The 13,480-nt window shown below is 42.4% G+C and overlaps 1 protein-coding gene across 3 annotated transcripts in view; it reads right to left on the bottom strand.

Moving 5' to 3' along the window:
* Positions 1-13,480, bottom strand: part of smc4 (structural maintenance of chromosomes 4) — a 67,080-nt gene that overhangs the window by 15,357 nt on the left and 38,243 nt on the right. For all 3 annotated transcript variants that reach the window (XM_078563771.1, XM_078563770.1, XM_078563769.1), the window contains 3 exons: positions 9,615-9,694; positions 8,014-8,166; positions 723-849 (listed from right to left, as the gene is read on the bottom strand). In XM_078563771.1, the coding sequence (XP_078419897.1) occupies positions 723-849; positions 8,014-8,166; positions 9,615-9,694 (360 nt within the window). The remainder of the gene's footprint in view (positions 1-722; positions 850-8,013; positions 8,167-9,614; positions 9,695-13,480) is intronic.

Below are 13,480 nucleotides of genomic sequence, written 5' to 3'. Positions count from 1 at the left end.
GGGTTGAGCATTTTCTTGGGGCGAGGGGGGAATAAGGGGAGCTGAACATTGTTGGGGATGAGGGAGGGGAGTGAAAACTGTCAGGTAATGAGGGAGATGGGTGAACAGTCAGAAGTGGGGGTTGGGGGAAACATTGTCCGGCAGGGGGGTGGGGGATGAGGGAGGGGGTTAATGCTGTCAATGGAGGCAGGGTTGGGAGTAGTTAGCATCACCAGCGAGGGGATGTTATGCAGTGCTGGGGATGGCAGCTCCATTTAAAACAATGTAAGTCAATGAACTGAAGGCAGACACCATTAAGGGGGGGTGTCTTCAGTTCATGATGAAAAAAGGGGACATGGCTACACTGGAATTGTGCCTACAATTGGCCTCGGTTTGTCCCTGCAACCCTGCTGGAGCCGGCATCAGAAGGTGCAAAGACTCCAGCATAAAATGATAAGTGGGCAGATTAAATCGCAGTCAGTGTTAGATACACCCTCTCTGACACCGAGTAGAAGACCTGGGCCTTAATCATAATTAATCCTGGAAAGAATTAATTGTCTGTGGTACAGAAAAGGACTCAGTCAAGTGGGATCCTCGATGGCATGTTTCAGTAGAGAAAAAAAAATCACAAATTCTTTAGATATTTCACTTAACTGATGTTATTTATCAACTGTTGAGCATTTTTCACCTAGCTAAAGTGACATTAAATAAGAGAAATAGAAATGGACACAAAGGCAACTAACCTTTCTTAAAAGCTTCCAGTATTTTCTGCAGCTCTTTCTGTTTCTTCTGATCAGGAGCTGCTGCTGCCACATTTGCTTCAAAGTCCTTCACTTGAACTGTCAAGTGAACTTGCTGCTCAGTCAGGCCCTAAATTGAACGAGTACACAAACAGAATAGAAATCTATTCAAAATTCTCTAAATGACAGTTTTCATGAGCCGAAAGTCAATCCAGCACAACTTCATAGCTATCAACAATTGCTTTGGGCCAGAACATTTGACTCTCAAGAAGCCAGTTCAGCTTACCTTTAAAACGCTTTCCGGTCACACACAACTCTTTGTGCAATTATTCTTTTGATTACAATACACTATACAATTGATAAAATGTAAATTAGAGTATATATGGTAGCTGTGGTATACCAATTGACGGGGGCTCTGGAATGTCCTGATGACAGTTCCAAGCAGTGGCATCTTCACACATGGCTGTGCTTATAGACTATATTTTAGTGTTCCATCTGTGTCTTGGCAATTACCTTTTTCTACTGCAAACAGTCTTTAACTTCTGTTCTCCATTTCTTCCACCATCACCCCTAACAAGTGTGAGGAGGGCATGGGCCTCTTTTTCACCAAGATTGAGATCATCCAGTCAGCTGCCTCAGTCACCTGTTCACCCTTTACCTACCCAGTGAACTAAAGTTCCTCTAAGGCTTCCCCCTGACAGTCCTGAACATACCTTCCTGTAGTTTTTCTCCCATTTTCCCTTCATGCCCTCTCTGAGCTGATCTTACCCATGAGGCCCACCTCCCTATTCCCACTAAGCTACTGACCACCCAACTTCCCCTCCTGGCTCCCATTCTTCAAATCTGCTGTTATCACCTCTCTCAATAAACCAATCCCCAACCCCTCCTGTTCTTGGTAACTCCTGACCTATTTCTAACCTCCTGTTCCTCTCAAAGTCCTTACATGTGTCATCACCTCTTGAATTTGCCCATTTCCCTGAGAACTCCATGTTTGAATCTATCAAGTTACCACTTCTACCACAGTACCAAAATGGTCCTCAAAAGTGACAAATGACATTCTATGTGACAGTTTACTTGTCACAATCTCTCTTCATCTTTTAGAGCTGTCTGCAGCCTTTGATATGGTTAATCACACCATCTTCCTCCAACTCCTCTCAACTGTTGTTGTTAAGCTGGGTAGGAGTGCACTTGCTCGGTCCCTTTCTTAACTATCCCATTGTAGCTAGAGAGTCACTGCAATCACTTCTCTTCCTGTACCCGCACAGTTATCTCTGGTGTCCCCTCCTACTTCTTATTTACATGCTGTCACTGAGGGACATCAGCTGAAAACAAGCCAGTTTCCATCTGTACAAGGACGTCACCCAATTCCATCCCACCACTGTCTCCAAGTCTGGCATCCAGTACTGGCACAGCAGAAATCTCCTTCAGTTAAATATTAGGGAATCTGAAGCCAATGTCTTCCATCCCCGCCACAAATTCAGTCTCCTAGCCACCAACTCTGTCCCTCTTCCTGGCATCTGTCTGGGGCTGAACCAGACTGTTCGCAACCTTGGCATCATATATGACTGAGATGAGTTTCCAACCATATATCTACGCCATAATTAAGACTGCTTTTATTATCTCCATAATACGCCATCATCCATGCCTTCATTATCTTTAGATTTCACTATTATGCGCATTCCTAGCCAGCCTCTCCATTCCACCCTACAACAAACTCGAGGTCACCCAAAACTCTGCTGTCCATGTTTGAACTTGCACTAAGTCCAGTTCACACATCATCCATGTGTTCGCTGACCTATAATGGCTCTGGGTTAAACAATGCCTTATGTTTAAAGTTCTCATTCTTGTTTTCAAATGCTCCCATGGTTTTATCCCTTTTCTGCAATCTCCTTCATCCTCACAACCCTCCAAGGTATCTGCATTCCTCTAATTCTGATCCTTCAGCATCTAAATTTTTGAATGGTCCATCAGTGGCCATGCCTTCAGCTGCCTGGGATGCGAGCATTGGTATTCCCACCCTAAAACCTCTCCACCTTTCTTTCCTCTTTTAAGATGTTCCTTAGAACTTACCACTGATCAAATTTTTGGTTATCTGTTCTAATATTTTCTTATGTGGCTTGATGTTATGCCTAGTTTAATAATGACCATGAAGGACCCTGGGATATTTTATGTTAAAGGCGCTACATAAGTTCAAATGGTTGTTGAATCGGTGCAGCTTATTTCAGGTGCTTGCAGTGCAAATTGTGTAGGCTGTTCAAATGTCAAGCCAGCTGCTAGCACCAGATTTGAAATTGGGATTAGGTTTTGAAGAATTTCTTCCAGTTCAGCAATATGAAATTCTAAAACTGTAGTGCCTATTACGAAGGCCAACTTACCTCTCGTCGAGAGCAGAGGTCAGGAATCCACCTCGGAGTTTCCGCATATCTACGGACCTGGAGCGGGCTGCACATGCACAATTCAGTCTTTTAAGTTCTTTGGGTTGAGGACAGGACCAGCATGACTGCGCATAAAGAAAAAAAGTGCAAAAAACCCAGGTCATGTGACCAGAGAGCGCTATTGTAGGTGAACATCCCAGACAGGGAACAGGTGAGGTCCCAAAGGGAGAGGGGACAGGGACAGGTCGGAGTTAAGTTAAAAAGAGAGGGGCTGAGAAAGGGGCTATGAGCAAGAAAAGGGCTGTGGTCAGCATACTTTGAGCGAAGGCAACTTAGGAGATACCCTGGCAATCGAAGGCGGCAGCAGAGGTTGGTGACTCAGTGTTGTGGGCTGTTGGGGCGAAGGCACCCTTTTGGAGTAGGAGTATTCCGCTTGTGAAGAGTTGAAGTTGTGCTTGTGAGTTGGTACCTCAGTGCATACTCAGGAGATGAGACTGAAACCCAGTGAAGCGGGCCATCCGAGTTGGAGAGACCTTAGGTCGGATCTTCAAACGTGAAGACTGGAATCCCTTGTGAGAGGCAGAGGCCAGGATAATATGGGGGCGTGGAGTGGGGCAGGTGAACACCACCACATATCCCCCAACCTGGAAACAATGTCGCCGTGGAGGTGACATGCTCCACACCGACCCACCCCACAGCCATGAAGCACTATGGGATAGATTAATGAGGGCCAAGTGGGATTTCCACCTCAAGTCCCACCCTCTGGAACTGCCAGCCAATCTGATTGGCTGGCAGCTCCATCAGTGGCCAGTGCCAGGACTGTAGCAGCAGACGATACCTGGAACAGGCAAGTTTGGGGTCTTGGACCAGGAAATCTCAGTAGGTTGGTGGGGGGAAGAGAAGACAGAGAGGAAGGTGGGGGTTAATGAGAGGCAGTGGGTAGGATGAAAAGGAATAGTTCCACACTGTGTGGGGGCGCGGGGAGGTGAAAAAGAGAGAGCCCGCCCCGCGATCAGCATAGGACTGTCTCCAAAGTGCGACACCACCCCACCCTTTCCTCCTGCCCTTTAACCAGCTCAGGGAAGAAAAAAAAAAATTGGGCTACCCGCTTCCACCCGACTGCCTGCGCCAATTGTTTTATGGTTTAAGTGGCATATTATCAGAGGCAATTGGCTTGATACAAGCCAGATTGACCTGTAAGTACTTATTGGCGGGGGTGGGGAGGAGAAAGAGAGGTGGCGGTGTAATGGTATTGTTACTGGGCTGATAATCCAGAGACCCAGGGTAATGTGCTGGGGACCTGAGTTTGAATCCCACCACAACAGGTGGAATTTGAATTCAATAAAAACACCTGGAATTAAAAGTTTAACGATGACCATAAATCAATCATCATAAAAATCCACTTGGTTCGCTAATGCCACCTAGGGAAGGAAATCTGCAATCCTTACCTGGTCTGGCCTACATGTGACTGAGTGTGGTTGACTCTTAAATACCCTCCAAATTGGTCTAGCAAGCCACTCAGTTCTATCAAATTACTAGAAAGTCTAAAAGGAATGAAACCGGACAGACCACTCGGCACCAACCTAGGCACCGGAAGTGACAACGGCGAACTCAACCCTGTCGACCCTGCAAAGTCCTCCATTCTAACATCTGGGGGCTTGTGCCAAAATAAGGAGAGCTAACAGACTTGTCAAGCAACAGCCTGATGTAGTCATACTCGCGGAATCATACTTTAACAGATAATGTGCCAGGCACCACCATCACAGTCCCTCGGTAAACCCTGTTCTACTGGCAGAACAAAGCCAGCACCGGTGGAGGCACAGCGATATGCAGGCAGGAGGAAGTTGCCCTGGGAGTCCTCAACATCGACTCTGGACCACATGAATTCTCATGGCACCAGGTCAAACATGGGCACGGAAACATCCTGCTGATTATCACTTACCACCCCCGTCAGCTGATGAATCAGTACTCCTCCATGTTGAACACCATTTGGAGGGAGCACTGAGTGTGGCAAGGGTGCAGAATGTACTCTGGGTGGGAGACTTCAATGTCCTTTACCAAGAGTAGCTCAGTAGCACCTGTACAGACTGAACTGGTTGAGTCCTAAAGGATTTAGCTTCTAGACTAGATCTGCGGCAGATTGTGACGGAACCAACAAGAGGGCAAAAATGCGCCCCAGCTAAGCTGTTCCAGTACAGCTACAACACTGGCATCTACCCGACTATGTGGAAAATTGCCCAGGTACGTCCTGTAAACAAAAAGCAGAATAAATCTAACCCGGCAAATTACTGCACCATCAGTCTACTCTTGATCGCCAGTAAAGTAATGGAAGAACAGTGCTCAACAGTGCTCTCAAGCAGCACTTGCTTAGCAATAACCTGCTCACTGACACTCAGTTTGGGTTCCGCTAGGGCCACTCAGCTCCTGACCTCATTACAGCCTTGGTTTAAACATGGACAAAAGGGCTTAGCTCTCCAGTTGTGGGGTGAGAGTGACCACCCTATACATCAAAGCAGCATTTGACCGAGTGTGGCATCAAGGAACCCAAGCAAAACTGGAGTCAACAGGAATTAGGGGAAAATTCTCCACTGGTTGGAGCCATACCTAGCACAAAGGATGATGGTTGTGGTTGTTGGAGGTCAATCATCTCGGTTCCAGAACATCACTGCAGGAGTTCCTCGGGATAGTGTCCTAGACTCATCGATCTTCAGCTGCTTCATCAATGACCGTCCTTCCAAGATAAGGTCAGAAGTGGGGATGTTCGCTGATGATTGCACAATGTTCAGCGCCACTCGTGGATCCTCATTCACTGAAGCAGCCCATGTCCAAACACAGCAAGACCTGGACAATATCCATGCTTGGGTTGACAAGTGGCAAGTAACATTCATACCGCAAGTGCTGGACAATGGCCATCTCCAAAATGAGAGAAGCTAAACATCACCCTTGACATTCAGTGGCATCATCATCACGGAATCCCCCACTATCAAACAATGGTTACCAATGACCAGAAGCTGTATTGGGCCAGACACACAAATACTGTGGCCGTAAGAGCAGATCAGAGGCGAGGAATCCTGCGGCGAGTGATTCACATCCCCGAAGCCTGTCCACAACCAACAAGTCAGGAGTGTGATGGAATATTCCCCAATTGCCTGGATGAATGCAGTTCCAATAACACTCAAGAAAATTGACACCATCCAGGACAAAGCAACCCACTTGATTGGCATCCCATCCACAAACATTCACTCTCTCCACCACCAATGCACAGTGGCAGCAGTGTGTATCATCTACAAGATGTACTGTAAGAACTCACCAAGGCTCCTCAGATAGCACCTTCCAAACCCATGACCGCTACCATCTAGAAGGACAAGGGCAGCAAATAAATGTCAACAGCACCACCTGGGAGTTCCCCTTCAAGACACACTCAATCCTGACTTGGAAACATATCGTAGTTCCTTCACTGTCGCTGGGTCAAAATCCAGGAACTCCCTCCTTAACAACACTGTGTACCTACATCACAGGGACTGCAGCGATTCAAGGAGGCAGCTCACCAGGGCAATTAGGGATGGGCAATAAATGCTGGCCTAGCCAGAGATGCCCACATCCCATAAATTAATAAAAAAATTTTTAAACATGGCGGACAGGCTGCTGATTTTGGCACCCCATTCATTCTTTGTATTACATATCGAGCTCAGGATGGGTGCCCATTTTATTTTACGTGCCACCTCACCTTCACCGCTTGCGGGAAACACACCCACCAGGGGCACAGGAAATTCAGCCCAAAATTTCTAGAAGATTGGTTGACTGTGTTCACTGACGCCTGGTCTCAGATCATAATATGCCTCAGTTCAAAGCCAATCAGATAGAGGTGATCCTCCTGTTGTCATCAAAATAGCGTGCACTGCTGATTTCAGTTTTTATATTTAATGTCTTCATTAACCTACTGCATGATCATGAAATATTTCTTCCCCATGTCCAATGTGTAATAAAATTATTAAGACATTCTACATAGTAAGAGTTTGAGTTCCATAGAGATATACCATTTCTGGTGGATCTCCCATGAAACATTTCCCTCACAACAGGAAGCCATTCCAACTAACCAGGCAAATGGCATGTCAAAAAGCTGTTCCATATCTGCAACTTGTGTGGATGCCAAACTGAAGTACAACTCAAGAAGGCAGTACCTAGCAGTTATAAATCCTTTCTGATAAGCCAGCAGCTGAAGTTAGCAGAGTAGCACCATGGTACAAAGGGAGCTTTGCAAGGAAAGAGTTCTAGAGAATTATTTTTTAAAATATACTCCTCCCAGGTACCTTTCATGAATTACATTTACATCATATATCAAAGCCAAAGTGAAATGTGCCTCAGCCAGCACAGGCACTAGAGTTCTCAATCCGATTTTGAATTTATTTTTAAATCACATATCAAACACTTCGGAACATTTTTGTAAATTATAGACATTGGATAAATGCAAGTTGGCATTGAAACTGATCTTGTACAAAGACTTCGGCAGTATTGTGCAATAGAGTGCCAAGTTTTGTAGAAATTATAGAAACTGGTTTTCTGCAGTTAAAACAGGAATCCAAGCTTAAATTTATTGTGCCTAAAAACCTCTTATAAAACTCAGATTGATAAAGATACATCAAAACTCAACGAGAAGAGCAGACATTCAAATGAAGAGGCAAATCACATAATTCCATACCAAAATTTTTGAGACCAGCATGTAATATTTCTCATTGGATGGGTGGTATACAGTATGGACAATATAGATGCTACGTATACTGGTAACATGGAATCAGATCTGACGCTGACAATGAGATTCCCTGAACAGTTACTGTACTGAAACTGAGCCACTGGCGCTTTAAAAGGGACTATATTTCACCAATATACCACCAAAATACAAGTATTTCAGAGTTACATACCTGAATGCTTGCTGTGTACTTTTCCAGCATATTTTTCATCTCCCGGATGCTCTGCCGCTCCTTAATCACTTTTTCTTCCAAATGTCCTTTCTGTTCTTGATATTTTTGTGCCACTGCTAAATCCTTCTGCAATTTAGCCTCCATCTTGTCCATCTATTTTTTTTGAACAAAGTTTTAGTTTGAGCAACTTAAATACATAAAAAGCAGCACAATATTTATTTGATGGACATCAGTTTAACTCACTTTCCTTCACAAACCTACAATGGTTTTTCTTGCAAAGATTATTGGTTGTGCAAAACTGTGGCAGCTCATGGAAAATGCCACAATTAAGAGTGCTTAAATGCAATCTTACTTCTTTAAGATGATCTCTACCGAACTTGGCTGATTGGCCTTCTCTGATGTCATTATATCTACACTCGATGGATCACAATGGGCTGTTGTAGAATTTCACTTGATTGGAATACAGGTGTAGTGACTGTAGCAGTATAAAAAGGATTGCTCTACATTAGAATAAAAGTACAGACCCAATAAGTGCAAGGACATTTTTTGCAAACTTACTCTTTGCCATGTAGGGATGTGCAACAAAGTGGTCTTTCAGCAACAATAGGAACTTAATAATCCACTCTCTCTTCCATCATTACCTTGGTTTTCATTAATGGTAAGTCACTTCTGGCAAGGATAAGCAGCACATAGAAACCAGACAGCTTTTATTTTGTCAAGTATACATGGGATTTGTTTCCTGGATTAGTGAGATATGACCAGTGATGTGCTGAGTACTGGAATTCTCATTACCCACATGAAAACATTATTGGTGGGCAGAGATCAACATTTGCTGTTACCACCAATTTGTAACTGTAGAAGGGACATAGGGAGGGTATAGGTGGCTTACAGGAGTGGAAAATGGAGTTCAATGCAAAAATATAGCCTAAATAGTAAAATTTACAACAAAACAGATAAAGAGATCTATGAGTACAGAGACAGATCTTTAAGAGCAGGATTGTGGGCTGAAAAGCCCAATTCACCGTTCTCAGAAGACAACTGCCTCAGTTGTAACATTACTGTAATTTAAACCACCTACCATATGAAGGCATATGATACGAATGGACTAAGTGCCTTTAACTGGTTACAATAAAGAATCCAGAGGTTTCCTAAACGACTTTTAAACTACAGCTAGGTCTTCATAGAGCAACCAAAGCACACCAATTTCCAGGTGAACCTGCAGCAATGTGGCTACTGATGAGGGAAAATAGGGTAGCAAACCTTGCTGACTTATTCAAGCATTATTCAACTGTAGGTAGAAAAATGACTTACATAAAACTCCACTAAACTAGATTTTTGATCAAAAAGTACAAGGCTAAGTTTTTCACTCTTGACAATTTTTCCATTTTATTTAAAAAAAATAGCAAAGGCCTGTAACTGAGAAAATGGGTTACTGAATTTGGTAAGCAACACAAGTGCCGAGTTACATTAATGTATTCATGGGCTACATAGCTGTTAGCTATCATCAGGAATGCTTGAGCTCTTTGCCCCTGCTGTCCTCCAATCTGGAATATTGGACAATTGTGCTCAGTGCACTGAAGAATTTTTGGGCACTGACTTACCTCTTCCGGAGTAGTTTCCACAACTAACGAAGATCCCATTCTACCCTTCATAATTTTTCCTCCGCCACCAGTCATGGTACCTAAAGCAAGATCGTGTTATAAGATAACTGATCTGCACTGAAATTAAATGCAATAATTTTCAAGTTAACAAGCTCTCCTTGTTTTCAGTGTTCTGGCAACAACTTATTGCTCGCACTATTATAGCTGAGCTAGTTTAATAAAATTGCTACAGTCAATGTAGTTGCAGGGAAATCTACAGAGCAGAAGAGACATAACCAAGCACCTGACAGAGGTAAACCATGGAGGTGAATATAAACATGCATCAGGACTGATTTCAACACACATTCTGCAACAGGTAGCCTAGAAGAAGATGACTTCATAGAGTGTATTCAGGATAGTTTCTAGGAACAATTCATTCTGTAGCCAACCAAAGAGCATGCTATTTTAAAACTGGTAATGTGTAATGAGACAGGATTAATTAATGATCTCACAGTAAAGGATCCTCTGGGCAAGAGTGGTCATAACATAACAGAATTTCACATTGTTTGCAGGCGAGACATTTGGGTCTGAAACTAGTGTCTTAAACTTAAATAAAGGCAATTATAAGGGTATGAAGACAGAGTTGGCTAAAGTGGACTGGGGGAATAGGTTAAAAAGGTAGGACAGTAGAGAAGCAGTTACAGACATGCAAGGAGATATTTCATAATTCTCAACAAAGATATATTCCACTGAGAAAGAGAGGCTCTATGAGGAGGATGCACCATCTGTGGCTAACTAAGGATGGTATCAAATTTTAAGAAAAGGTGTAAAATGCTGTGCCAATTAATGGGAAGGCCAGAAAATTGGAAAAATTTTAGAAACCGGCAAAAGATGACAAAAAAGAGAAGTTAAAAGTTAAGAGTAAGAGAGAAAACTAGCAAGAAATATACAAAAAAAAAAGTAATAACTTCCACAAGTATATTAAAAGCAAACGAGTAGCTGAAGCGGATGTTGGTTCCTTTGAGGGTGAGACTGGGGAATATATAATAGGAAACAAGGAAATGGCAGAGACTTTGAACAAGTATTTTGTTCTGTCTTCACAGTAGAAGACACAAAAAGCATCGCAAGAATAGTAGAAAATCAAGAGGCATAAGGAAGGGAGGAATTTAAAAATAAATCACTATCACTAGTGAAAAAGTACTAGGAAAACTAATGGGACTAAAGATTGACATGTCCCCTGGACTCGATAGGATCATAAAGGAAGTCTGCAGAGATAGAAGATGCATTGGTTGTAATCTTCCATAAGTCCTTAGATTCTGGAAAAGTCCCAGCAGATTGGAAAACAGCTCCAGTCAAGAAAGGAGAGAGACAAAGCAGAAAGTATAGGCCAGCTAGTATAACATCTGTCATTTGAGAGATGCTGGAACAGATTATTAAGGAGGTAGTGGCAGGTCATTTAGAAAATCAAAATACAATCTGGCAGAATCAACATGGTTTTCTGAAAAGGAAATTCTGTTTAACAGATTTATTTCTGAGAATGTAATAAGCAGGGCGGATAAAGGGGAACCAGCAGACGGTAGTGCTTTTGGAAATCTAAAAAGGCATTTGATATGGTACCACATAAAAGAGCTCATGGCCTTGGGGCTAATATATTAGCACAGATAGAAGATTGGCTAACTAGCAGGCAAATGAGTTGGGATAAATGTGTCATTTTCAGGGTGGCAAGCTGTAACTAGTGCTGTGCCACAGGGATCACTGCTGGGGCCTCAACTATTTACATTCTATATTGACGGATGAAGGGACTGAGTATATCTTATCCAAATTTGTTGACAATATTAAGATAGGTAGAGAAGCAAGTTTTGAAGAGAACAGAGTCTGCAAAGGGATACAGATAGGTTAAGCGAGTGAGCAAAAACTTGGCAGATGGCATATAATGAAGGAAAATGTGAGGTTGTCCACTTTGGCGGGAGAAACAGATTATTTAAACAGAAAGAGGCTGCAGAATGGTGCAGCACAGAGGGACCTAGGTGTCCTCGTACTTGAAGCACAAAACATTAGCATACAGGTACAGCATATAATTAGGAAGGTAAATGGAATGTTAGCCTTTATTGCAATAGAGATGGAGTATAAAAGTAAGGAACTCTAGTTACAACTGTACAGAGCATTGATGAGGCTGCACCTAGAGTACTGAGTGTAATTTTGGGTCTCCTTATTTAAGGAGGAATATACTTACATTGGGTGTATTCAGAGAAGGTTCACTATGTTGATTCCAGAGATGAAATGGTTGCATTATGAGGAAAGGTTGAGCAGGTTGGGCTTATATTCATTGGACTTTAGAGGAAAGATGATCTTATTAAAAAATAAGATTCTGAGGGACTTTGACAGGTTAGATGCTGAGAGACTGTTTTCCTGCTTGGGGGAATCTACAACCAGGGGCACAATTTCAGAATGTGGGGTCTCCCATTTAACATGGAGATGAGGAGGGATTTCTTCTCTTGGAGGGTTGTTAGTCTTTGGAATTCTCTGCTTCATAGATCAATGGAGGCTCGGTCATTGAATATATTCAAGTTAGATTTTTAATCCACAAGGGCATCAAGGGTTATGGGGGGCAGGCAGGAAAATGGAGTTAAGGCCACAATCAGATCAACCATGAATTTTATTGATTGACAGAACAGACTCAAGGCCAAATGGTCTACTTCTGCTCCTATGACCTCATCTGATAACATGAAGTGTTTTTCACAAGTGGATGTGAGAACTTGCCCGGCTGAATATTTATACAAAAACAACATTTCCCACCCATTACTTTTTTATTGCATCATTGAGCAATTAAAAAAACTGCCAATAAAGAGGCAACACATAATTAAAATTACCAAGGAAGGATCAGTAAACAGGAACAAATAAATTAGCTATTTGAAGGAAATTAAATGAAATTCCTCAAAATGTTTTCCCAAATGACCTTGGCTGTTATCTTGCTTCAATGTAGCCTTAATATACAGCATTAAAATAAAATTTCTAACAACAAATAAATATCTAATTCATAACAAATTAATCCTGTCAGGAGAATTGCCTGTTGTGTTTGAAATCTCCATGTATTCTCAGGTCTGCCGTCTCAGAAGCTTGGGGAGTGCATTTTAGTTGTAAGCAGGATATTGGCTTTTCTGATCTAACCTCTGCCCTTCAAAATTATGGGTTAATACATGTGCAGCCACTGATCCCATAATAGTATTATCCATTATTTCATTCTCTTGCCTTTTTAACCAATTGGCAAAAAAGGCCAGCATTTATTTCTTCATGTGAATAAATGTTGTAGTCCTATGCCAAACAATGACATAAACTTCTATAATATGATTAAAACAGTATATGACCAACATTTGAGTGGCTATGAATACTCATGGAATCACACTTTGCAGACAAAATTTAGATCTTGAAGATGGGCTAACCATATCCAATACCTTCTAAATAAGAAATCAACTCCCAGCAATGAGATCAGCTGCCTCAATTGTGCCACAAACAAATTGTAAAGAACCTACCATATTCGAGACTGCGAGGGCCAATCTGCTGCTTTCCCAGGAGTGACTATTTAGCCAAGTACCTCAAATAGCTATTTCAATCTATGTGACACTCAGAAAAGATCCCCAAGAGGTCAAAGATGCTTTCATTGTCCACCTCTTCAGGGCTAGGGAAGTAGGTGATGATCAGCAGGGAATCTCTTTGCTTTTCATTGCTGGAAAGATCCTTGCAGAGTGATGTTTAAACAGCATCATTTAACAAAAAATCTTACCCAGTCAATGAGGGTTAGAAAGGGAAGAGACACAACTGATAAGACCTATGACGTAAAATGTTGAGAGCAAAATATATAGCTCCACTGTCTGTTAAATGCCTTTGTC

This window comes from Cetorhinus maximus, chromosome 19, assembly GCF_964194155.1.
Source record: "Cetorhinus maximus chromosome 19, sCetMax3.hap1.1, whole genome shotgun sequence".
Classification (NCBI taxonomy): Eukaryota; Metazoa; Chordata; class Chondrichthyes; order Lamniformes; family Cetorhinidae; genus Cetorhinus; species Cetorhinus maximus.
This window is presented reverse-complemented; position numbering and strand designations above follow the sequence as displayed.